Here is a 26,196-nt window from a genome sequence, read left to right as displayed (position 1 = left end):
TTAGTTCCCGTCATGTTATCTCTCTCATTTTTCTCTGGTTTGCATCCTTCTCCTCTGTTTACTTTTTTGTTTTCTCTTAGCCATCATTTCCTTCAGCTCCTCTGTGAGCAACATGCACACAAGCATTATTGACATTAATAAGACATTCTTCCTTGATTTGACCAGTTGTTTCTGAAGTGGGAGCGGTGTATTTCAGCAGGAGGACAAGTAAGTGGAGCTCATTTTTTCCGTAGATTATCTATCTACTTTCTTTTTTATTTACTCTTTTGTTCCATCTTGAAAAAACACTGGCAACACCCAGAATAAAATGTTTGGATCAACAGGTTACAATATTCCCTGGTCTTCTAGTAGGACTATGTTTTCTTTGGAAAAGTAAAACCTTTCCTTTGTGGCTATCAAGGATTAAATAAAGGACACATTCTGTATTTACAAAGATTTTTAATTTCCAACTTAACATAAATGTCTCAACATAGACTTCCATTGAAGATCATTACACGCAAGTCCGTTTTTTGCAATTTTTAAAAATATCTTATCAAATAGTGTGGATTTTTGATTTTACTTTGACAGTGTCACTTAAACACATCACTCATTTACACACCGATGGTTCCCCAAAGAACCAGAGGCTGACTTTGGCTCAGATTTATCAAAACCAAACTCTCTGAGGTCCAAATGTTATTTTAGAGAGACAAGAAAAAAGTCAGTTAAAAAAAAAAAAAGAAAGAAAAAAACAAAGCAGTTCACTCTGGTGCAGCTGGTTTGGCTATATTAGCTCTGACTCTTGCTTGGTCCACAGCATCCAACATGTTCTTGCTGTCCATGGCCAGAGTGTGAGCAGCAGCCAGCATCTGTTTTTTGCACTCCTCCTTTAAAGATGTGATGGAGTTCTGCTGGGCCAGGCGCATTTTGCTGATCAGCTCGGCCATGTCGTTGTTGAGCAGCTTCTGGGTACCTTCAATCTAAAAAAAAAAAAAAGACAAAAAAGGGAATGGATCTGATCAAATGAAAGTTGGCCTCATTTTAAATTTGGTGTTTATTTACCTCTGTGCATTCAAGGTAAGGATATTAGTAGCAGTGTGTTTGACTCGTATGTACAATAAAGCAATACCTCGGTCCGAATCGACTCGTGTAAACTCGGCAGCACATCATCCACACTGCGGATCAGATCTCGTAAGGCCATCCCAACAGACTGTGCGGAGAGATCAATAAAGAAAATGAATCAGCTCTGTGACTCAGGAGGTTTTCCTCTGCATTTTAAATTGGCCAATAAAACAACAACGACCTACAAAGCGGAGGAGGAGGGCAGGTAATTTGTCTCAGTGTACCTTGACAATGGAGATGTATTGTTCTGGTTGCAGCTCGGTGATGTCATTCTTGAGTTGGACAACAACTTTGACCAAGTCCATAACGTACTGGTATACTTTATCGTCGGAACGGTCGATCTCTGCTGTGGCCTGAAGTGGAATATTCATTCAGGAAAAGCTTATTAATCAATCTGTTTGAATGAGCACAAAAAAACTTAAGAAGGGTACAACCGTCTACGTACCTGTGCTCTGAGTCGGGGGGGTTTCTCAGGTGGTGCTGTGTGGGAAAGACAGATTTGTTACAGGACAACAAAAAAGGAAAACAATTGAATGTAAAACAGTAATTTGTCTTAGTCCTTACCATGTTCACTCTCATCTTCAATTGGCTATAAAGACAAAAACAAACACGAAGACAATCAGATAAGTACAGAAAGTAAACGAGAATAAAAAAAAAAAACACGTCAGCTTAAGCAGTTCCCAATGTGCGCATCCGACAAGAGGAACTTTTATCAAGTTGTTAATTTTGTAATTTTACTGGCTGGATCTTTGGTTCCAGTTATTCACAAAAAAAATGCCTAAAGAATGTAACCTATCTTTGTTGCACAGAACTTTGCAAAAGTATTTACACCTCTTGAGTTTTTTCAGATCTTGTCAAGCTATAATCACATTTGGGTTTTCTGTTGTATATGTGTAAAAGTTTTCATCCAAAACCTGGAAGAGCAAGGCACAACTGCAACGTAAGACTCGCAGCTGTAATTTCAGAGAAAAACGATTCATCCTCACAATTGTGCACTTTTTTGTTCTGGTACGTAACAAAACCAACATGCTTTCTCACTCAGCTGCGTATTCGTTTAGAAAGTGTGGTAAATAGTCCGAAGTTACTACCTGCTAACTTCATTTAATCTGACTGGGATTTTATTTTGCACACGTGGACACTTACCTCTGCAATGGGAAAGTCATCTTGTCCCATGGGGTCCTGCAAAAGAACAGGCAGGTTCATTTTACAGAATAAAGACATGGGGCCTTTCGTTTGCACTGTTATCAGGGGAACATTCAGTCTAACGCTAGTGGCGCGTCGAGGTTGGACAAAAGTTTTTATTCTATTTAAAGGCGCCTTGTTCCACTCAGACTCCAGGGTAACATTGAACTGGTGAGAAGAGGGACACAGGGACACAGAGAGGGAGTCGACAAAAGCAAAAGATGCTCTGTTTCCCACCAGGAGTCTCTCCTCCTCCTGCAGCCACTTCTTATCCTCCATCATCTGCTCTTTCTGGATCCGCAGAGTCTCCTGCATGTATTGCCGTTCTCTCTGCCACAGCCGCTGGGCGTCCTCCCTGCTGTTTGGCTCCATCCGAAAAAACTCGCTCTCCTAATGCAGAGATGACAGTTTATTTTAACTCTAAATAGATGGCATTTATTGCATGTCAGAAGAAAGCTTCGTTATCGTGATCTTACCCCCACACTGCGGCGACGGGGGGACCTGACCGGCAGAGCGAGCGTGTTTCTGGAGTCAATCGGGGACTGGTATTCACATGGGCTGGCCAGGTCTGGTGAGCTGGCACAAAGGGCTTCATTCAGCTGCACGGACACACAAGAAGATCAGTCAGACTGTAAAAATCCTGTAAATATCCTGGGGTTATTTGGCTAAACTTACACACCTGAATATGTAGACCGATACTGAGCGCGTTCCCAAATCGGCTTGGCTTCGTCCTTGAGGGCTTCAGTAAAGGGTGAAAAAGGTAAGTGAGTGCATTAAACCAGACATTTTTATTATTTCTTTTTGTTATAATATGTTAAAACAAAAATAAAACAAACAAGTTTTTATACCTTGGGGGGAGCATCTGCAAAGTTGACCTTTGGTTCCAGAAACTTGGTGGCGCGCGCTCTGTCTCTTTCTCGCTCTACGTCCAGCTCCTTCTCCATCTTGTGGACGTCACTGAAAGACGCGACGGGATTTACGATCTTGTAAACTGAAGTGACCTTTGAAGTTCCAACTTGAAACATTTACATACAATTGAACAACTACTGACAATTGAATAAAAGAGATTCAAAGTAAATGGGTGAGTCAGTGATATTAACTCTGGGGAAGAAATGTCAACAGCTGCATGATCTATTTTATTTCTTAAGCATTTAGACAGAAGAACCGTAACTCTATTTATGTTCCTATAGATGAATTCTGATGGGAAGCTGTTAAGGAAAGACTAGATTTTGACCTTGGATATAGTTGGCCACACAAAAACCTTTTCAGCTAGCTTTATGTTTATGTACTTAAACAGGTACTGATCTTTAGTTTTCATTTGTAATTCTAAATTAGGCAAAGTTAGTAGTACTACTGGAGTTCAACATGGGGTGCATTTTTGGTCCTCAAGTTTATTTGTATAGCATATTTGAGAAATATGGTTTACATGATGAAAAATTTAAACAACCAACAGCAAGTAACCTGTCATGGATATTGCAAATGTTTGTATCGTGTCTTAAATAGTCGAAAAAAGTGTTAGTTTTAGTTGAAACTATTTTGCAACACTATGTATTAAAATAAATATACATTATCAGTATAATACATGTATATGATATCTGTCATTTCTTGTCAGAGTTTGTGTTACATGCCTGTCAGGCTGTTTGTTTCTCTTTCCCCTCCCCCTCTCTTTTGTTTGTCTCTTCACAGGTAGTAAGGAAAGCTGGTGTCAATCTCTCCTGATTGATCCTCGTCAACCAAGGCCCAATCAGCATCCAGGGAGGCCTTATATAAGCATCCCAGCCGGAGATCTCTTGAGGGGGAACTGACTTTACCTGACGCATGTCTTGTTGCTCTTGGTGTGAAGGTTTGTGGTGGGAGTTAGAGGGCGAGGTAAGTTTGGGGTACCCTGTACATGTCATCACGTAGGTGTTTTTCTGTTAGAAACATTAGGTAAGTAGGTGGGTGCCACCCATGTAAAGTTTTGGTGGAAACTTTTGTTAGATTAGGTAGGCAGGGTTTTTGTTTTCTATTTCTTTTCTTTAGCATAGATGGTAGTTAGGCCCTGTTTTGTTTTATTATTTTTTTTGATTTGGCACCACCTAACCGCCCCTTTCTCCCCCACAGTTTGTACAAGCCTTCTGGGATTTTTATCAATAAATCCCTCTTTTTTAAAACATTCACCTGGACTCTGTCAAGTTTTTGTGGTTGTCGGGTTACTCCCCTCCTCCTCACAAAAGGGGGGGCCGTAACAAGTGGGGGCTCGTCCGGGATCACCATTTTCCCTGAGCTGTAGACATCCACAATAATTTGAGAGATCCTTGTGTCTGTTTAGAAATGAGCTTCAGCTTAGAGGAATTCGTACAGGCTCCTAGCCATGAACAGCTGGAACTGTGTCGTAAGGACGACTTGTTGTGTCTGGCTGAACATTTTGACATTTCAGTGAAAAAACACTTTTCAAAAGCTGAAATTAAAAGCATTGTTGTTCAAAAACTGATTGAGATTAAAGTCCTAGCAGACTCAAGTAAAATGGATGTAGATGTTTGTGCTGTTCCTTCTGTTGATCTAGGACTCCCTCCTTCAAAAGATGGAGTTGCTGTAATGGAAACTCCCCCAAAGGGGTTGGCAGAGCCACAGGCGCCCCCTGCGACTTTACCACGGTTCGATCCGGTGTCACCAGAGCTCAGTGGCTCCAGTGGTAATGTCAGACTCAAGGTTCGGCTGGCTCGCCTACAGTTGGAGGCACAGGAGAGGGAGTTGGTAAGAAAAGCTGAGTTTGATTTCAAACTTGAAATGCGCAAGTTGGAAATTGAAGCCGAAAAGGAGATTAAATTGAAACAGCTTGAGGTAGAAGCTATGAGGCTTTCACGTGGAAACTCACCACCTCGTTCATCTGTGAACTCTGATTCTCCACAGGTGGTGTCAGATAAAAACAAGTTTGATGTCAGCAAGAATATTGCTTTGGTGCCTGTGTTTAGGGAGTCAGAAGTGGACTCTTACTTCAATGCATTTGAGAGGATTGCTGTGGCACTAGAGTGGCCAAAGGAGATGTGGGCTGTGCTTTTGCAGTGCAAGCTCATAGGTAAAGCACAGGAGGTTGTTTCATCACTGTCAACAGAAGACGGCATGAAATATGATGTGCTGAAAAAGTCAATCTTGCGTGCTTATGAACTTGTACCTGAAGCTTACAGGCAAAAATTCCGGAACCAAAAGAGGTCTAATGGCCAGACCTATGTGGAGTTTGCACGTGAGAAGGGACTACTTTTTGATAAATGGTGTGCTGCAAGTGAGGTTAAAGGTAACTTTGAATCCCTTCGCCAACTAATTCTGTTGGAAGACTTTAAGAACATGTTGCCTGAAAGACTGGTGGTTTTCTTGAATGAACAAAAGGTGGCCTCTTTGTCTAAAGCAGCTATTGTCGCTGATGAGTTTATGTTGACCCACAAGAATGTATTTGTGTCTGTACCTCGTGCAGATAAAGTTTTGAACATTCGTCAACAAAAATCTGACCCCACTCAGTCAGAAGCTAAGGCTAAGCAACCACCACTTTCTCCACGTGATGTAAGGGAGTGCTTTTACTGCCATAAAAAAGGCCATGTCATTGCTGACTGCCTTTCATTAAAGAGCAAGGCTTTGGCAGCACAGACAAAAGGTGTTGGGTTGCTTAAAAATGTGTCACCCTCCAGCAAACAGCCTGCTAAACATGAGGATGAACTAGATCCCTGTTTCATACCCTTTGTTACCCAGGGTCTTGTTTCCTTGACAGGGGATCCAAAGGATGGCCGACAAGTAAAAATACTGAGGGACACAGGCGGTTCCCAGACAATCATTCGGGAGGGTATTCTGTCTTTACCCATCATGTCATCTTGTCAGTCCAAAGTGGTTGTCCAAGGTATTGGAATGACTTTTGTATCTGCACCACTGCATAATATCCACCTTAACTCGACTCTTGTGAGTGGTTTTTGCAGGGTTGCTGTCCTTCCCGCCTTGCCCATAAGGGGGATTGATCTCATTCTGGGGAATGACTTGGCTGGCGGAAAGGTATTACCTGTGCCTGAGGTGTTGGACAGACCTGACACAAGCGTGGACTTTGAACCAATGCCTAACGTTTTCCCTGCTTGTGTGGTCACGCGGGCCCAGTCAAAGAAATACAGTCTTGATTTGTCTGACTCTTTTCTTGCTGCAGAGCAGACTCAAGCTGCTGGATCAGAGACTGAACTTAACAAGTCTGAAAATGCATCTCCTCTTCCAGGTCCAGATATGATGAAGTTACCTGCTTCCAGAGAGGAATTCATTGCTGCTCAAAAACAGGACATGACTCTGTTGAAATGTCATTCTTCTGTTCTTACCCAGGAGGAAGCCCAGGGAAAGAAGGTGGCATATGTGTTTGATGATGGTCTTCTGTTGCGACGCTGGGCTGGTGAAATCTTGGAGGACTGGAGTACTATTTATCAGGTGGTTGTGCCAATGAGGTACCGCATGCAGGTGCTAGCATTAGCACATGATCATCCACTGTCGGGGCATTTGGGTATAAATAAAACTTATAACAATGTTCTCAAACACTTCTTTTGGCCAGGTCTCAAGTCTGATGTTTCACTTTATTGTCGTACTTGCCATGTTTGCCAAGTTGCAGGCAAGCCAAACCAGATTATACCTCCTGCTCCGTTGTGCCCAATTCCAGTCATGGGTGAACCATTTGGAAGAGTGATTGTGGATTGTGTGGGGCCTTTGCCAAAGTCAAGAAGTGGAAACCAATTCATCTTGACAATGATGTGTGCTTCCACCAGGTTTCCTGAGGCCGTGCCCCTGCGGAGGATCACAGCTCCCATGGTTACCAAAGCTTTGGTAAAGTTTTTTTCAATATTTGGTCTTCCCAAGGTTGTCCAAACTGATCAGGGCACAAACTTTATGTCTAGGACCTTTGCCCAGGCACTAAAACAGCTGGGTGTGGAGCATGTAACTTCAAGCTCTTACCACCCTGAAAGCCAAGGCGCCCTTGAAAGGTTTCACCAGACATTAAAAGCAATGCTGAGAAAATACTGTATGGATACAGAGAGGGACTGGGATGAAGGTATCCCATTTCTGTTATTTGCCGTGCGTGGAACAGTGCAAGACACTTTAGGTTGTAGTCCTGCTGGACTTGTGTTTGGACATGAGGTTAGGGGACCTTTAAATGTCCTTAAAGACAAGCTAATCTCACCCTCTCACTCTGTAAAAAGTATTCCAGAGTATGTTTCAAAGATGAGAGAGCGACTTCAGGCAGCTTGTGCTCTTGCGCAAAATGTCTTGGCTTCAAAGCAGGTCAAAATGAAACAACATTATGACCGGAAAGCAGTCACTCGTGAATTTCACCCTGGTGATAAGGTTTTGATCTTGCTACCCATCCCTGGCTCTTCTTTGGAAACTAAGTTCTCTGGACCATATGTGGTAGAAAAGAAACTTGGTGAAACGAACTACATTATTCAAACCCCAGATCGTCGCCGTAAGACCAGGTTTTGTCATGTCAATATGATGAAACTATATCATTCAAGGGGGACTGACCAAGCAACCCAGAGTCAGGTTGAAGCCATTTCCCCTGTAACATGTGTTTCAAAGTTGGCTGAGGAGGATATGGTAATGCGTAAAGATCCACCACAAGTTGCAAGGCTTAGTAATGGTGAAATACTGGCTAACCTGCCGGACTATCTGGCACATTTATCAGATGACCAAGTGGAGGACATTACAAAACTCATATCAGACTTCCAATGTCTGTTTGGGGATGTTCCTACCAAGACTAATGTGGTGTCTCATGACATTATTCTTGTCAATCCTGCACCTATAAAGCAGAGGGCATACCGTGTCAATCCCACAAAGAGGGAGGTTATGAAAAAGGAAGTGGAGTACCTTGTTAAAAATGGACTTGCCATTCAGAGTTGCAGCCCATGGAGTTCTCCGTGTCTATTAGACATGAAGTCTGATGGAAGTCCAAGGTTCTGCACAGACTTTCGTAAGGTGAATGCTGTAACAGTCCTTGATGCACACCCGTTGCCTCTCATTGAAGACTGTATTGATGAAATTGGACCAGCAAAATTTGTCACTAAACTTGACATGCTGAAAGGGTATTGGCAAGTACCTCTAACAAAACAGGCCTCTGACGTCTCAGCTTTTGTCACACCAGACTGTTTTCTCCAGTACACAGTGATGCCTTTTGGGCTATGTAATGCTCCAGCTAAGTTTCAAAGGCTTGTGAATAAAGTACTGGGAGATGTGCCAAACTGCAGAGTATATCTAGACGACATAGTTGTATACTCAAATGACTGGCCTAACCATCTGGCAGCTTTGCTTGAGGTCTTTAAACGTCTTTCAACTGCCTCACTAACACTCAACCTTTCAAAGTGTGAGTTTGGTAAAGGTACCATTCTCTATCTTGGCCAACAAGTTGGTGGAGGAAAAGTGTGTCCTGTGGATGCAAAAGTTAAAGTCATTTCTGACTTTCCGGTTCCTTCAAGCAGAAGGGAGCTCCGTCGATTCCTGGGGATGGCAGGATTCTACCGTCGCTTTTGTAAAAACTTTTCCACCGTAGCTGCTCCTTTAACAACTTTGACCAGCCCTTCTAAACCTTTTACTTGGTCTGATGAATGTCAGTATGCTTTTGAACAGCTAAAAGGATTGCTCTCGTGTTCTCCTGTTCTTTCCGCCCCAAATTTCAGTTTGCCATTTAAGCTGGACATAGATGCCAGTGCTGTTGGGGCAGGAGCTGTCCTTCTACAGGATGATAAAGATGGCATAGAGCATCCTGTGAGCTACTTCTCAAGGAAGTTTAATCTTCATCAAAGTAGATATTCTACCATTGAGAAGGAAGCGCTTGCACTACTCTTGGCGTTACAGCATTTTGAAGCTTACCTTGGCTTGAGTGTGGAACCCATCACTGTCTTCACAGACCATAACCCACTTGTCTTTCTTTCCAGGATGTACAATCAGAATCAAAGACTTATGCGGTGGGCTTTGATCATTCAGGAGTACAACCTCAAGATCTGCCATAAAAAGGGGTCAGAGAATGTGTTAGCAGATGCTTTGTCACGTGCATTTTGAGCTTGCATTTTTTTTTATCTTGAGCATTCCAAACATTTTTGTTTGGACTTATAAGGGTGGGGGTGTTACATGCCTGTCAGGCTGTTTGTTTCTCTTTCCCCTCCCCCTCTCTTTTGTTTGTCTCTTCACAGGTAGTAAGGAAAGCTGGTGTCAATCTCTCCTGATTGATCCTCGTCAACCAAGGCCCAATCAGCATCCAGGGAGGCCTTATATAAGCATCCCAGCCGGAGATCTCTTGAGGGGGAACTGACTTTACCTGACGCATGTCTTGTTGCTCTTGGTGTGAAGGTTTGTGGTGGGAGTTAGAGGGCGAGGTAAGTTTGGGGTACCCTGTACATGTCATCACGTAGGTGTTTTTCTGTTAGAAACATTAGGTAAGTAGGTGGGTGCCACCCATGTAAAGTTTTGGTGGAAACTTTTGTTAGATTAGGTAGGCAGGGTTTTTGTTTTCTATTTCTTTTCTTTAGCATAGATGGTAGTTAGGCCCTGTTTTGTTTTATTATTTTCTTTGATTTGGCACCACCTAACCGCCCCTTTCTCCCCCACAGTTTGTACAAGCCTTCTGGGATTTTTATCAATAAATCCCTCTTTTTTAAAACATTCACCTGGACTCTGTCAAGTTTTTGTGGTTGTCGGGTTACTCCCCTCCTCCTCACAAAAGGGGGGGCCGTAACAGTTTGTAACTTGTTTTTATATTTTTTTACAGGAGTATTTTATGTTTCTCTGAATTATTCTATTATATTTTTTTATCATTGTTCATAAAATAAAATATTTTAATTTGAATGTAGTAAGAACCTTTCTCAATAGAAAAAAAAATCACAAATTATACAGAAGGAGATCATGAAAGCATCATGTTTCTCTTCCTGCGTCTTTTGTTCATTTTAAAAAAAAATAAATACCTAATCTTGATCACGAGCTCGGTGAAGCTGGGTCTCTCTCCGGGGTCGTAGGACCAGCAGCGCGTCATGAGTGAGTAAAGAGCTGGAGGGCAGTTCTCTGGTTTGGGCAATCTGATGCCCTGCTCCAGCTGGTTGATGACGTCCCTGTTCTCCAGCCAGAAGAACGGCTGCTGCCCTTGGCTCATGATCTCCCACATACACACAGCTGCAGCGCGATGCACACAAGACAACAGAATACACACTCAGGCATTTTCACTCTGAGACAGAACTACGAAGAGAAGCTTTAAGCATTATAGATATAAAGCAGAGGACTATAAAGGAAATCTGAAAATGCGTCTCTGAGCTCACCAAACATCCAGACATCGCTAGCTGAGGTGAAACGTCTAAAGTTGATGGATTCTGGGGCCATCCACTTGATTGGTAATCGAGTAACAGAAGCTGTGGAGAAACCACCATAAGATCATGTTGAGCCAAAGGTCAGAGGTTACACTTCAGCTTAACCACCCAGATCTTCTGATAGAAATCTTTGTATCATCTTCTCCGTTACCTTTATAATATTCTTCATCCTCGATATATCTCGACAGACCAAAGTCTCCAAGCTTTACACAGTCTGGGCTTGCAACTAACACGTTCCGAACAGCAATATCCCTGAACGCAAACGAAAAAACAAAAGATGAAAATGAAACAGGAGTAGGAGGAATATCATTAAACGAATATTTGGATCAATGAGAAGCTTGTCCTTGAGGAAGAAAAAAATAATTCACCTTCAGATCGACTGGATCAAACCAGGGAGAAAGGAATGTTTACATTTTTTAGGCAGGTGAACATTTCTTTTTGTCAGTGTTTTCTCTTTCACAGAAGCTTGGAGCCGTCAAAGGCTGCCTGGACTCTGCTGATAACATTTAGTATTTCTTTTTCTTCCAGTAGCATGACTGACTCAATTGTTCTGCCTCATGGTCCGTATTTTAACTTCAAGGAAAAAAAATGTTTACAATTCTTATTACATCGTCGTGGTAATTATTTCATTAATATGAAATACTGATGTTCTGTAATCCCTGTCAAAAGCAACATTATTGTAGTTTGGCACTTATTCTTATTTTTTATGTGTTTGCTAAGTTAGGTTCCATCAGCTCAAGTGTCTGGTTTATGATGGATAGACTTGTCTGCAGTAATGTTGGCACTGATTTCTTATGTTGTGTTAAACGTTGAGATAACCCAAAAGGCAAAGTTCTTCATTTACAGACTCATCTATGCTCTGATTTTCACATATGGTCATGAGATATGAAAAATGTTCATTACAACATCCTGGGTAGAAGTTGATGAAATACTAGTGGCTACTTGTGGCAACTATTTGAAAATCACATGTTTTTGTTTGTTTTGTTTTTTTTGCCTATTTATTTCCACCTATGCAGAAAAATAAAGCATAATATAGAGAGCACAAGCTTATCATTTTATGTCCTATATAAACCCTGCTTTCACCTGCATATTAACTGAAAAAAACACATGACAGATCATTTTAAAAATCCTTTTTTTCATTCTATTTTTGAGTTTGGGCATCAGATAGGATGAAATTATAAATAAAAGTTTTGATTTCTGATTTATCTACAGTAGCTAATTGCTCTGTTTGTGAAGTTAGTTGAAGAACTACAAGGACTCCTTCTACTCCTTCAGATCTGTAAATCTAAAATGTATTAGAAATGTTGACCTGAAGGGGTTGCAAACTGGAATGAGGCCAAACACATTGTTTTGACTTTACATGGTTATACGCCACAATTCTTACATATAAATATTAAAAAACCTTTTTTTTTTTAAATGACTGTGAGGCTGATCACAGTATTTGGGGTGAAGCCACAGTGCCATCTAGCTTCTCTCTTGTGTAGCTTTGAGTTCTTTTTTTTATTTTTCTTGCCTTAATTTAGGTTTCTGATATTCCGAGGAACTGACATGCAGAACTGACACATGCTGTCACGAAAAGTTAAAATACACTAACTGCATGCAGAGAAACACACCTTTCGACTTTGTATAGAAGAAGAACTTGCATTTATGTTCATCTTTTAATCCTTTTCTCACCTGTGCACCATGTTGAACCCCCCGAGATAGACGAGGGCTTTGCAGATCTGCAGGCTGAACAGCACCAGCGTTGTGTTTGTCAGTTTGTTTTGGTTCTGAGTCAGGTATTTACCGAGCTGTAAAAATGTTAATAATTTAATCACTCAGGTACATTTTCCCTATACGGCATCAGGCAAAACTGAGCCGAATCAAACCACATGAAACAGTTTAAGACAGAAGCAGTGACTGGGGACGAACCTCTCCGTACTGGTAAAGCTCCATGACGATCCACACAGGATTCTCCTCTATGACGCCAATCAGCCTGACGATGTGAGGATGATCGAGGTTCTTCATGATAACTGCCAAGCAAAGCTCGTACATATTACATGTTGCTCTCATCCGCATTGCTTCTTCTATGGTTTACAGCCAAGGCTGATTCGTATACCTGCTTCGCTCATGAATTTCTCCATCACGTCAGATGAGCAGTCCTTGCAGGTCTTGACTGCCACATTGACCCTCTCGCCATTCTGTCCAACAAAACAACAAACACGTCGTGTTTATTTGTTTTCCAGATGCGCCTGTAAAGCCTAAATAGTTACTCACGGCTCTTTTGTACACTCCATCATACACTTCTCCAAAGAAGCCTTCGCCAAGGATTCGCCCCAGAATGATGTCCTTTCTATCAATCCCATATTTCACCGCTACGGACCCAATACGGGATAGTTTTAATGATCCAAAACGAGTTTCAACTGCTGTTATTTTAAGCAGAGACGAGTGTTAACAGCTTCAGACAAACCTGATTTTGGCCTCTCATCAAGAATCTCACAGTAAATATCCGAACCTGAAAATCCAAATGGAGAGAGAATTGAATCAACAAATGCGTCATGCACTTATTTCTAAACAATTACACAGAAGAGATATATGCTCGAGGAAATGTGAAGTTTTTGGCTCACCCATACTGTGTCTAGATGAGTTGATGGTGTCAGTGCTTTTTGAGAGAACAAACAAGACAAGATTAGTCAGACGTTTTATTCACGGCTTCTTCTAAGTGTCGAGTGAGTAATCCAGTAAAACATCTCTCACCTTGTAGGGATGTCGGGTAGGGACACCCGTGCAGACTTGGCATCTAGATCGAAAACGTTTTAAGAACATTTGTTTACAATTTGTAGAGAATTCGTAATAGTAAGATAAGCACACCTTTGTTTGGTCGGTAAATAACACTGTCGTCTGTGTCATTTTCCAGGCGGCAGTATCCATCGATGAGATCCATCATGTTTTCTGCTACAGGAACCGAAGCCACACTGATAGATAGGTTCTGTTAAAGAGGATAACATGCAAATATAAACAAGATCATTTGATTCCCCCCCCCCCCCCCCCCCCCGCCCCTGGTTGGTTGTATTTACATTAAGCTCTGATTTAAGGAAGTTTTAGACTTAACTTTTTTGCCTCACTTACTTGTTTGGCGCCTTCGACGCTGATGTTGAGGAGAGCTTTATCATCGGTCTGAGGCAAGCATTGGATTTTCTTTATCTGTTTGAAGTCAGTAAGGAACAAAGCCTGTGGCACAAAATGACAGGTAAGTTCAATTATGACGACAATTCTTTGATATGAGACATTTTTACTGATAACTGTAAGCAACAGATACTTCTCCTCATGACATGCGTAGTGAAGTATTTCTACTTATTTAGTCTGAATTAGCAGCTTTGTGGTCATATTTTTAGATCTTTTAATTTGCTTTTTGTCAAAGAAAAGCACAAAAATGTGGTGCAACATTTTAAGGCCGTATTTTTTACGCACTGCATATTAGTTTACACCAAACGAGATGATTAAAACGTGGCCAACGGCGACATACTGAAACGGTAAATAAAGCTTACTGAAACATTTTCCACTGACATTTAATAACATTTTTTCAAAAGTTATCTCACAAGAAATTGACAAAGGAACACCTACATCCGGCGTGGAGCATTAGGTGACACTGAATTTTTAATTTGTGAACTATGATAATGATTTAATTGCCTTTTAATCTGTGTGAACTGAACTTTTAGCCACCTGTTGTGAAGTGTGAAGCTGCACGTCGCTGTTTCATCCAGCGCTTTCACCCCTTGGGCAAAAGTGACACGTTTTGCTTAAACCCTCTTCCTTTATTTAATTAAAATTTAGACCTGCTGATGTGTTAATTTAGTTACAGTTTCACAGATACAGAAAACAAACAACATAGTTGCTAAAATAGAAATCCTCATGGTAACCAGGGGAACAGAAGACACTAAAATCTGTTAGGCACCAGAAGAAATTGGGAATGTTTATTGTTGGGCAGCTGATGCAGCAACTAAGCACCAAAATAGAAAATTATAATGCTGAAAATGACCTGTAAATAAAAAACAATCTATATTTATGGTATGAAACAAGCTAGGAAATGTAAAAATAGCTTTTCTCTCACTGCTGAATCCTTCTGAGAACGTTGGCGAATGCCCCTTCCTCCAATGACCAGCTCCACAGACAAACTCCAACCTTGCTGGTGATGAACAGAAAGGTTTGCGATGAAAACATTAACAACGTGTGTCTGGAGTTTTTATGAGCAGTTATTTACAGCAACTCACCACAAGTTCACATGGAAAGACCTCTTCATCAAAGCTGGCAAACGTCTTGAGGGTCTCAAAAAACTTGATCATGCAGCCATCCTCCTTCAGGGTTGCATACTGTTGAAATGTTTGCTGGATCATCTTCCGCAGCTGCCTAGGCTGGACCACAATCACAAACGGACATCAAAAGTATAACTTTCAGGAAAAAAAACAAAAAAATAAATACATTCTCTCATGGTGCCTATAAATAAAAGACAAATATTTGGGATAGAGGTTTCACCTTCATGCTGTTTATCAGTTGCTGAGGGAAGAAAAGGTCCAGGCCAACTTCTTTTCTAAAGGAAACAAACAAATGTAAAACATTAATTAAGTACCTGGCTTAGCTAAAACATTAATGAGATGCTTTTCGAAATCTGGGTGAGTCACTCTGTCGAGAATGTACACAGCCTAACAAACATATCTATACTGCTGAACCTTTTTCACATTTTGTCACATTACCGCCATACACTTTAACCTACATTGGAGCAATTTTATACAGGAGACCAATACAAGGTAGGGCGTGATAGCAAAGTAAAGGACACTTTTAAATAGTTTTTAACTTGTTTTAAAATCTAGAAATCTAAAATGTTTGGAATGTGTGAAAAGTATGACAATTACAGCACTCTTTTCAACAAAGTTCGTAAAGTCAATTTGTTAAGTGAAAAACTGAGAAGCTTAAGGAATACAAATACTTTTGCAATGCACCTTAACTCTTTAACTTAGAAATCCTTTTTTAATCCTTCCTGACTCTTTAGATGTTCCTGATCATGTTTCTGCATTATAAGTGAAGCAGGAGCATCTCGTCTCTTAGACTTTATCTTCTATTCCTTCTAGTTATTTTTCATTTTTAAAACAATTGTAAAAATCTATGCACCCATTATTTGTAGCTTTTTTTCTTTGTGTTTCATTCCATTCTGTTGATTAGAGCAGTTTGTGAATAGGTTGCACATTTTTTTACAGTCTCCTCTGTTGTTGCTGTTGGCGGCTTTTTGCTTGCCATATTTTGTCTCGGTTGAAAAAAAAAAAAAAACTGTTATGCATCTGACTCACCTAACAAAGAACACTGTTTTGTAACATTCACACAGATTTCAACAACCTGAAACTTTTGCTTTGGACACTTTGAGAGACATTTCTTTAAAAATAAAAAAAAAGAAAGAAAGAAAATGCTTTAGAACAGAAACTCACTCCAGCAGCTCAAAGTTGGATTTCTTTTCAAGACCTTTTGCATTCATGTCTTTGTAGAATCTCCTGCAAACACAGAGTTACATGTTAGTATCTGCTGGATACAAATAGACAAATCCCTCCTGTTATTTCAACAGTAGTTTTATGTTATGCAATACATGTACAACATAAAGGTAAACAAATCATTTGGTGTTAAGCCCGTAAGTAATGCAACCAGAATTCAAATAACTCATTGACTTGTGAGCTGAGGAATGCAGTGACTCACCTGATCTCCAAACAGCCAAGCTGCAGGGCCATCCCATCGCTGACCTTGCTGGCATGACACTGCATGTAGTCGCTGCGCACCTGAAACGAAACATTACCTGCTGTCACTCAGAAAAATAGAAACGTGAGCCATAACTTAACAGTTAAATATAAATCTATTTTTGCCATGTAATGTTTTTTTTCCATCTTTTTTAAGGTTTTGATGGCTCCAGTGACCTTGATTTGAAAGTAGTTTGACTGCAAATAGGGTAATCATGCGGCAAACGTCGCCAGGGCGGGAATCGAACCTGCGACTACCACTGCAAGGACTAAGGCCTTCATACGTGGGTCATGTTTTACCCGTGCACCACCACAGCACTCCTTTCACCAGGCCTTATTAAACAGTTACTGAAAACCTTTTTTATAACAGCCTTTATTTCCTTTTCCTTTTATCAATGTTAGGCGTAGTTCCATTGTTTTACTTCTGTAAGCTACAGCAAAGACAGAGAGAGAGGAGGGGTTCAGTACCTGCTGATAAAAATAAAGAAACGTGGATCTGTCATTTTTAAACTTCTCCAGGAAATTGACTGGAATGTATCTGATCCTCAGGTCATACCTGCGAACAAGAGGAGGAGAAACGTATTTTAACTAGACATGCTTTATTTCTGAATCTCATATCACGGAATTTTATTTTATTTTTTTGCTACAATAAGCCCTAAAAACCTATCAGGACCTCCACTCGGCCTCCACGTGATGACTCTCGTAGCGTTGTTCGACCTCGCCCACGGTCAGATCTGGGTGGAGCCAGTGAAGTTCTTCGGACTTTAAGTGCTTCAGCATAAGACCGTAACATTTTGAGAGTTCAACGTTGGGTCCCAATCGACCGCTGATCAGGATGGAGCGAATGATAGCCTGGGGGAAAATTAAAGACAACTGTCAATTTTTTTTTATCATTTGAATCATCTATAATTTTATGTAGAGCAGAAAATTATTAGACGTCATTGACAAAAAAACAAATGTTAATAGTTTTACGACTTGTGCAGAATCCCTGATTTCAAATCTTTAGCACTTTGTATCAAAAACTGTCATCAAAACAATTACAGAAGCATCTTCAACTCCGCCTTCCGGCAGGTCTACGTCTACAAAACGACGCGCTCACCTGAATTTTCCAGGAGCTGTCACACTTCACCAGCTTAAAATTCTTTCCTAGGTTGTTGTTGGTGCAGAAGCACACTTTGAGGATTTTTACTGGCCCTCCCTCCCCAGTAATCTCGTTTTCGGGGCTGGGATCTGTGCTGCTTTGTCTTGGACTGGCTCCTTTCCAGGCCAGGGTGTCACCAGACATCACCTCGTACATCGTCAGAGCCGGGTTGGCGTCGTCACGCCCGCATCATCCTTTCAACCAAATAAAGAAATAAGAAAGCATTTGATTTAAGGAAAACTGAAGACATTCGACTGAAACAGGTAGGTTTTAAAGACTGCCATTAATAAAAAAAATTACAAACTTGCAATGACAATACCACTAAAAGACACTGTGTTCCCTGACTCAGTTTGTCATGCAAACACAGTCATGTTTTATAACCTTCATGTCGTATTCACCCTGCCATCTTGTGCCTTGTGGGTGCAATGATTCATAACTTTTGTTTCTAAGATCCAAAGATCGCATTCTTTGCATATTTGTGATGTCAAGTGCAGACCTGCAAAATTTGTCAGCTGTTGGACCAGCAATAAAGGGATTCAGCAAGGAAGTCAAGTTTTCATTTGTAACTAATCTTTCACCGCTGTTGGAATTACAATATGGAAGTGGCCGCCTTTTCTCAAAATATCTCTGCATACGCTACAAAAACAATACATCAAACCACCAGCTGCAGTGGTGTCACCATTATCTCTAGTGTTAATGACTGGGGCTCAGTGGGAAGAGCAGTTCACAGGCAAAATGAAGGTTGTGGGTTTGATTCTATGTTCCTTAAGCTACATTCAGATGTGCCACTGGGCAAGGCACTTAAAGAGTGACTAAATTCCAAATCAACGTTTTTGCAGATAAACTGTAAAAATTGGTTATTAAAGCTACATAAATGGTATATTTATTTTATTTTATTTATGTTTTTACATATTCGTGAAAGCTGTCACTATGACAGTACAATATGAAAAAGATAATCTGTGAAAAAAATAAATATCAAGCTCCTTCACAAGCTCCTTGACTCCTATTGTCATTTTCAGAGATACAGCAGTCCCGGACAGAAAAAAACAATTAAGAGTCAGGATGAGCGCTAAGACCCTCAATAGCGCTACCAATCACTGCATGTATGTGCCGCTCACACACTCCTCTATGCTCTTTGCTAAGCTACAGCTAGTTCTCCACTCTGGAATCTGTGTGCATGGCCACCGATCACAGCAGGCAAAGAGCTTCCTAGAAAGTTAGGTTGTTTCTCTGCCATCATTACATTGAGCAGCTGAAACATCTGTTAAATTACAAAGCTCAAACTTTGTCCATGATTTCTTACCATATACAAATCTTACAAGTGTGTACAGAAATGTGAGGACAGCACATTCCGAGAGGAATGTTCAAGATATAATGACAGGAAGTGATTCATAAAGATAAAAAAAATAATAATAATAAATAAGGCCCTGCACTGTTTACAAGTGAAGGCCTATCCACATATAATTTCAATTCAATTTAAGAATGGAAACTAATTTTCAGTACATCAATAACAGCATTCAAAATGTTTTGGTGAAGTAACTAAATTATTCTTCTTTAGCTTAAATGACTATACCAACATTCTGTACTTTAGTGTAGTACATTTGTGAAGTTACAATACTACGTTTGCACCACTTTTCTCTCTTTTCTGCTGGTTTCTACAAATTTCACCACATGGAATAAATAAAAGTTTTTCTTAACGTTGTTTATTCCCAGCGTAGAATCACAATAAACCTTCTGGCTTCAAGCGTTTGTTTCCACCACCATCCTCTATGAATTTCTGAATCTCTATTCCCAGACGCCAATTACCCTCTGACCACCTGGTTTAAAAACAAACATGACCAGGGTCAGCGATTGTAAAAATGATCATAAATCTTTATCGTACTGCTACACAAATGCACATATTGAAACCGTCAACTTGAATTGTATTTCTCAGTCTAAAAAAAAAAAAAAAACACACCTCCAGTGAATGCATAAGAAACATGCTCTTAGAAATTAACTTACTTTAAGAGTCTCTCTGCCCGAAAACTTCCTGCGACTCTTTGAGTCAGCACATTTAGAAACAATCTTGCAAAGACATGTAAGCTCACCACGAAATGTCTGCCAATACCCACCTTGCAACCCCGCTGGTGAGGAAAGAGCCTTTTAAACGTCCTAACTGAGCAGCTCCATGCTGTTAGGCCGCTGTGAGCGGCCCGAGTTGTGTTGGTTTCTCTCAGCGGCTCTTCCACCGCTGTTAGGTTGTGTTTTGTTAGCCTGGGGCCACAAATTCCCCAGCAGGATCATGTAGGCGTGTTTATGTGTGCGAGTGTAAGACAGAAGAGGGAGACAAGCTGAGAGGATGAGAGCAAAGAATGTTGCACCATCATCTGGTGGAAGACCAACAGAGGGGGGGGAGGGCTTCGGCAACTGGTTTTACTTTTTTTTCTTTTAACTGTCCTGCAGATTAATACATAAAGAATGCGGTGTGTATAAACACGGTCTGGACAAAAACAATTAGTAAACACTCAGATCCGGTGTTTGGAGCATTGCCAAAGCTGTTCTGCCAAAATATTCAGCAGAACAGAATATTTTTCTCCAGGAAAAAGAAAGAAATTGTATACACATAGAAGAGCAGAAAATGTGGATGCGAGAAGGGAAAAGTGTAGCTTATTATGTCAATATCTGGCTCGTTTGCAAACGATGGGCTTTTTTTTGTCCCTCTTGCCTCATAACTAGGCGTGTACTGTTGCTTGGGGTCTTTCTGCATGTAGTTTGCATGTTCTCCATGTGTAGGTTCTCTCCAGACACCCTCACTTCTTCCCACAGTCCAAAAACAAGATTTCACATTACTTGACTATTCTAAAATTGCTCTTAGAGTGAATGGTTGAGAGAGTCTTTGTTGCCCTGTGTTGGACTGGCAAAGAATTAAACTCTAAACCAAAGGGCAATAAAAGACGGGCTGTAAACTGTACCATTGCTGAACAAACAAACACAAAAAAATCAGCTTGATGGACACCAGAATAGTGAGCAAGACCTTTTTAAAGGTCTTCATTGCATAGCATATGGTATAAAACTACCACAGTTGATATTCTCCTAGTGGCAGTATAGCATGGTGGTTCTTATGTAATTATCTAGACCTGCTTTATGGCATGCAATAATTGATGGAAGAATGAGTGCAGCTCTCTGCCAATAAATCCTGATGAATAAACTCCAGCCGTCTTCATTACTATTCGCTCAGGGAGCTGTGCAGCTGGACAACGACAAGACGCACACAAGCAAACTCGTCTCTGAATTAGACTATTGGAAGTTCAGACTTACATCAGACTGAGACGCTCTAGGTTTCATCCTAAACCCTCCAATGTGGCTGAATGAAAATAATTCTACAAAGAAGAGGGAAAATGTTGTACAAAGCTGGTATTTTTGTACATAAAACACTCCCACATCAAGTCATTTGGAGCAGGGCAAATACTTCAGTAGGCTACAAGCTACACATGTCAACAACCTAAGGCAAGGCGCTAAAATTTCAGTGTTGCTCCAAATGTATCTTTGCGATTTTCTTTTAGTTTACACTTTTATGCCATCAGGAAAGTGGTATTATGCACAATACTCAGTGTATAATAGTAGGATAATATGTGCTTAATATCAGCAAGTTATACTTGTTACCCTTGAAAGTTATACAAGTTATACTTCTGTGTAGTCATTTGTGGTTTTCTAGCTGGGTTATATTTGAAGCACACTTTCAGATGACTTACAAGTCAACCTATCAGCTCACAATGCTATGGTCTCAGTTTGGTTTTGCTAGTGTGTTATGGTTTATGTTTAGAGTAAACTTGACTAAGAACTTGACAGTTACTGACTCTCCCAAACTGATAATCATCTGCAATATGATTTGCATTTAATAGTAAAAGAAAATGTGTGGCTTTTAGTAAGTTATGTTACAACAACACACAGTATTATGTGCAATTTGATGTCAATTTTAGACATGTCAAATAAAATCTATAAGGTGATTCTTGCTACTTAGAGACATCACATATAGTTAACACCCACAAGTGAAATTGCTATAAAATGAATCTAAGTGAAATGCACTTACTTTATTTAAGTTGAGAGTCACATAACATGTTTTTATTTATTTTTTTGTCAACTTATGCGGAAAGATGATAAACATTTTGACAAACTAGCACATCTGTTTATTTCTTCAACTAAAAGTTGAAGAAATAACGTTTAGTTATTAAAAGTCTGTTGTGTCAGAAAGCCATGTTTGGTTTTCAGTTCTGGTTTTTGTTTTAGCAGGTCAAGCAAAGTAACTTGGTTTTTCTGGAAATAAAGTTTCTTTTTGTCTCTCTTTGAGACAAAAGTTAACAGATATTTTTTTTCACTTAACAGATATTTCCTCTAGGAACCTCTTAACCAGAATTTGAAACTATGATTCATTTGTTGTAACAAATGAATCATAGTTTCATTTCATTTGAATTCATAATCATTTGTGAATTCAGACATTCCTTGTAAGCAAGGCCTTTGCTTTGTTCTTTTAATTGATTTTGTCAACTGTTGTATGAGACTCGGGCTCACAAAAAGTAAATATTATATCTATTTATATCTGGAAAGTACACAGCACTGTTTCTGTTAACTTTGATACACAAAAAATACCCCCCAGTTAATCTGAAAAACTGACAAAACTACTGTTTGTGTTTATTAAAAATGCATTTGAAGTTTTCTCTAAGTTTTTTTCCCAACAACGATGTGGAAAAACTGACCTACTGGTCTTAGAGTTAGCACATGCTGCCTTCCTTCATTAATCTCTTGCTGATGCTTTTCATGGTAACAAATGTTTACCAGGAAGGTTTGTTTGTTTTCTTCTTCTTCTTCTTACGAGACCAAAGTGGTGTGAAGTAACTCTTTTAACACCTCTCTGCTACAGAGACGTCAGAAGGACAACGAGTGGGGATATTCATCAGTCAGACATTTTTTTTTACAGATAATACTTGCCCAAGTACTCTGTGTCCTTGTTGTGAACAGTCAAGTTGTACTGAAACATGCAGTATCTTCATGAGGGAACAGTGACAGAAGAGAGTGAAATTCCTCAGCAGCCGACAGAGAAGGAGGAACATTAAACAAGGCTTGAGGAAAGAGGAAGCTCATGTATACAGTGTGGAACGCAGCATGTGATGGACCAGCTTCTTGCAACACACACAACCAGTCTAGCCATGCCACTGTAGCTTCTGGGTTACGCGAGACACTCCAGGTTGAGCGACAGTTTGATAAATTAGTGCTGCTTTAAACTTCTCCACAATTTTATCACTGATCTGCCTGCAGTTTGGGTAAAAAGTCAGAGTAAAAAGGGTTAAATACAAACAACATTTTATTAGGTTTCTGAGTATACAAAAAGGTTTGAAAACCACAAACTTTTTGTGTTCCCTTTTTCACAATAATGTAAGTACTTTTTTTCAATGAAAACATATTAAACTTTCAAGTTACAAAAAAAAAGTGATAAAGTTTTATAAATCAGTAAAATATTTAAAAGTTGTCCTACTTGAGTTGAAAGGTACTTTCAGCCTAGGAAAACAAACAAAAAAACAGACCTTCTCTGAGAAATAACACATTCCTTAGTGCATATTAACACTATTAGTGTTTTTGTTTGTTTTAGAAACCAAAATGTGAAGACGATTCTTAATTTAAATTCCTAACTACATCAGCATTAAAAACACCATTTGTTTAACAGAGTAGAGCCTCCCTGTTGCAGCCCTATCTCTCAGTATAGTGTCCTTATTCCCAGGTACAGCTCGGTGTTGCAAAGAAAAACACAAAAAATCTGTTAAGACATGCACCCCGGCCTGTGCAAGCATCTGTTCCACCCTAACAGAGAATCAGATGGCACTTCTTGGTACTTACAGTGCTGTTCTCCGTATGTCAGAGCTTCTTATCACTTTTTTAGGATTTCTTTCTTTCTTTGTTGCTTCTAGAAACCAGTGACATTTCAGAGATAACCAATGTTAAAACACATGTCAGGATCTTCATCTTTCCTTTCTATGATAAATTTCTAATCCTTAATATAGAACTGTAATTCTGGAGGCGCATATCCAAACCCAGTCCACTCATCCAGCCATGCCTTTGCCCTGAACAGATAGCAAGGGGTCTATATATCGCAACATTATGACCCCAGGGCCTGGAATGCGCCCGGCTGCCTCCTCACCTGCACAGACATGCTTTGCTCTGGAACATAGTTCTTCCTCTGTGGTTATAAAAAAGCACCTTGAGTTTCACATTGTGCCGTTACAATCACCATAAGTAATACTTAACAGTACAACAAAAGTTGCGAGATATAATTACGCAGTTTGCTTTTTTTTTCTGAAGAAAGTCAACATTAAAAAAAAAAAGTAGACAGAAACAGCGCACAAAACCAATTCATCTCGACTTTCATTCCTTTTTTTTTGGACGTCCATAAACTTTGCCCTTTTTGTAAACAACTCTAAGAGAAGACTATTTTCGTTGGTGAGAAGCAGAGGCATAGACTAATTTCGACTCTTACCTGATTCTACTGAACTTCTCCCAGGACAACAGCTTGATAAAAAGGGAGAAAAAAGTATATAAATCCCTCCAGGAGCGATCAAGTCGAACAGAATGTCAGAAAGTGGAGCAGAAGGTGTCAGGTGGCCACTCCCTCACCTCTACGGTCCTCAAATAAGGTGGCTCCACTTCCTTATTTCAGGAATCTCAGCTTCCTAACTGAACACAGCGGAATGTGGCTTCATTTATACCGCAAAAGCACCCAAATTTTTCATCTTAGTCTTCCTTCATTTTTTTTTCCTCCAAAAGAAGCTTTTCTAATAAGTACGAAACATTTTGTAACGTAACTGCAATCGACGCAACATATGTTTTACAAAATTAAATACTGGTGTTAATTTAAAAGACTCATTAAGAAAAATGAAGACTGAAAATGAAGTCTTAACTGTTTCATTCAATTATGTTCTAATTCTTGCGCATTGGTTCTTTCCGCTTTCCGTCTTTTATTTTTTAAGCCCTCAGTTGCGATTACACATCTTGCCCAGCAGGTGGTGGTGTGTGCTTAAGAATTGTTCCAGTTTTTGCTTCATTCAGTTAAAATATTGATAATGTGACACACGATAAATGACAATAAATGATAAATCGTGATGTCAGAAAAATGTAAACAATTTTATATAAATTAGAAAATCGTGGAACAACTTATTCTATTCATGTTGTGCCTGAAAACAGCAGTTAAAAAAGTTGATGAAGAAGAGATGATGAGTCTGTGACAACACCCACTGCCTTGTCCCTGGAGTGACTCTTAAGCAGGTTTCTGGACAGGAAGTAGAGACACCCCAACATGCCTTTCAGCTCCAAACAAGAGAGCTGAAACAGGAATTTTTTTTTTTTTTTTTTTGTAGTGTCGTACTAATTCATTTCCTGTTTTATGTCACTAGGATCACCCAAATTATTTCAATTTCCTCTCTCATATTCATAAGCCTACATACATTTCCACTGTGTTCAGTACAGTGTAAATAGTATAACTCCAGGTTAAATGATTTTCTTACCCAGTCACAAGCTTTTAACAACAATTTGTGTAAATGTTTTCCCGTTCCTCCTGACAGAACTGATGTAACTGAGTGAGTCGAGTTTTCGGGACCGTCTTGATTCCAAACAACTTCTCACCTCTGGCCACAGTTATTTTATGGGTCTGAGATCGGGGCTTTGTGATGGGGACTCCCAAACATTGAATTTGCTGTCCTTTGTCATCATTTCCAAACTGTAATGTGATCTCTATGTTTCTTTTTTTTTTTTTTTTTCGTAGTAAAGGCTTCCTTCTTTTGTGAGAGGCATTTCAGTCCATGTCTGTACAGGATCGTATGACTGTGGATGTGACACCTTCTCACCGGCTTCATCGTCCTCACAAGGTTTTTTTTAGCTTTTCTTGCCCTGCTGAACATGTTGACTTCTGGGACAAACATCTTCTTTCTACACCGTCTGAGATCCACGTTTCTTCACAGTTCTCACAGTGTAAAAATAAAACATTAAATCAAATTATTTCAGTTCTGCTTCTTGTTGCCCGAATGTTTGTCATTCTAAAATTACATCTCCACGATCCCAGAAGGAGTAGTAGCCGTGACTCATATTATTTTCTCATTTACATGCTGCCATAACATATATGATACTTTTGCAGTCCTCCCTTGGGGATCTGAGGTACGCAGGGGAAAAAGCAACGCCACATGCCAAAAAGCCATCTGCGCAGCCTGAGTTTATGTTTCTGAATGCTGGCACAGCTTCATGCATGAAGGCGACACCCACCGAGGCATAAATGAGGGAGGAGGAGGAGGAGAAGGAGGAGAATGTGACGATGACAGCTTAGGGGGGATTCAGGGTAGGAGAGTTCCTAAAAAGTCGGCGTTAATGATCACATAGAGCCCATTGAACAGCCAAGCCATTGTAACCGCCAAAGTGCCCACGCCTGCTACCGTGTGAGCGAGTTTAAGTCAGAGATTAATAAGCACCTGTTGGAAGATTCCTGGCCTTGATGCTGCTCTAATCTGACGGGCAACGGAGGGTGTGGTTCGGACTTGTTCTGCCCCAGACTTGAACTCTTCTTACAGCTGTCACTGTTGGACACAGTTATTTCAAAAGCCCTCTGGCTCAAAATAGAAAGCAGTGGATGCTGCAGTGAGGCGAACGGGGAGGGCTGCTGAGG

General features: G+C 40.2%; 1 protein-coding gene across 5 annotated transcripts; it reads right to left on the bottom strand.

Moving 5' to 3' along the window:
- Positions 1 to 418: 418 nt before the first annotated feature.
- On the bottom strand, positions 419 to 24,272 carry ptk2bb (protein tyrosine kinase 2 beta, b). 5 transcript variants are annotated; one of them, XM_081602132.1, is made up of 31 exons: positions 24,025 to 24,272; positions 23,388 to 23,454; positions 17,478 to 17,713; positions 17,052 to 17,230; positions 16,847 to 16,934; positions 16,341 to 16,420; positions 16,079 to 16,141; positions 15,135 to 15,189; positions 14,873 to 15,013; positions 14,713 to 14,787; positions 13,731 to 13,832; positions 13,473 to 13,590; positions 13,359 to 13,401; positions 13,229 to 13,263; positions 13,072 to 13,116; positions 12,879 to 12,976; positions 12,721 to 12,802; positions 12,534 to 12,634; positions 12,297 to 12,412; positions 10,774 to 10,874; positions 10,575 to 10,664; positions 10,227 to 10,431; positions 3,129 to 3,237; positions 2,960 to 3,019; positions 2,757 to 2,879; positions 2,242 to 2,670; positions 1,663 to 1,687; positions 1,544 to 1,578; positions 1,323 to 1,451; positions 1,106 to 1,186; positions 419 to 956 (listed from the first exon to the last, which is right to left on the bottom strand). In XM_081602132.1, the coding sequence occupies exons 3-31, from the start codon at positions 17,673 to 17,675 to the stop codon at positions 738 to 740; spliced, it is 3,225 nt and encodes a 1,074-aa protein (XP_081458258.1). In that variant the 5' UTR covers positions 17,676 to 17,713; positions 23,388 to 23,454; positions 24,025 to 24,272; the 3' UTR covers positions 419 to 737. The 5 variants fall into 5 exon arrangements, with proteins under 5 accessions (XP_081458258.1, XP_081458260.1, XP_017157794.1 ...); XM_081602134.1 differs by lacking the exon at positions 23,388 to 23,454 and having other exon boundaries at positions 2,242 to 2,277; positions 2,518 to 2,670; positions 24,025 to 24,271; XM_017302305.2 differs by lacking the exon at positions 23,388 to 23,454.
- Positions 24,273 to 26,196: the final 1,924 nt, after the last annotated feature.

This window comes from Poecilia reticulata, chromosome 21 (genome assembly GCF_904066995.2).
Source record: "Poecilia reticulata chromosome 21, P_reticulata-male-v2, whole genome shotgun sequence".
NCBI classification, from domain to species: Eukaryota; Metazoa; Chordata; class Actinopteri; order Cyprinodontiformes; family Poeciliidae; genus Poecilia; species Poecilia reticulata.
This window is presented reverse-complemented; position numbering and strand designations above follow the sequence as displayed.

Excerpts from the sequence above, each read along its gene's own strand:
- ptk2bb (XM_081602132.1), bottom strand. The coding sequence starts at position 17,675 with ATGTACGAGGTGATGTCTGGTGACACCCTGGCCTGGAAAGGAGCCAGT. Across the intron at positions 17,231-17,477 it reads ACAGCTCCTGGAAAATTCAG|GCTATCATTCGCTCCATCCT; the intron begins GTGAGCGCGTCG and ends ATTTTCCCCCAG. Across the intron at positions 10,432-10,574 it reads TAGCGATGTCTGGATGTTTG|CTGTGTGTATGTGGGAGATC; the intron begins GTGAGCTCAGAG and ends ATCGCGCTGCAG.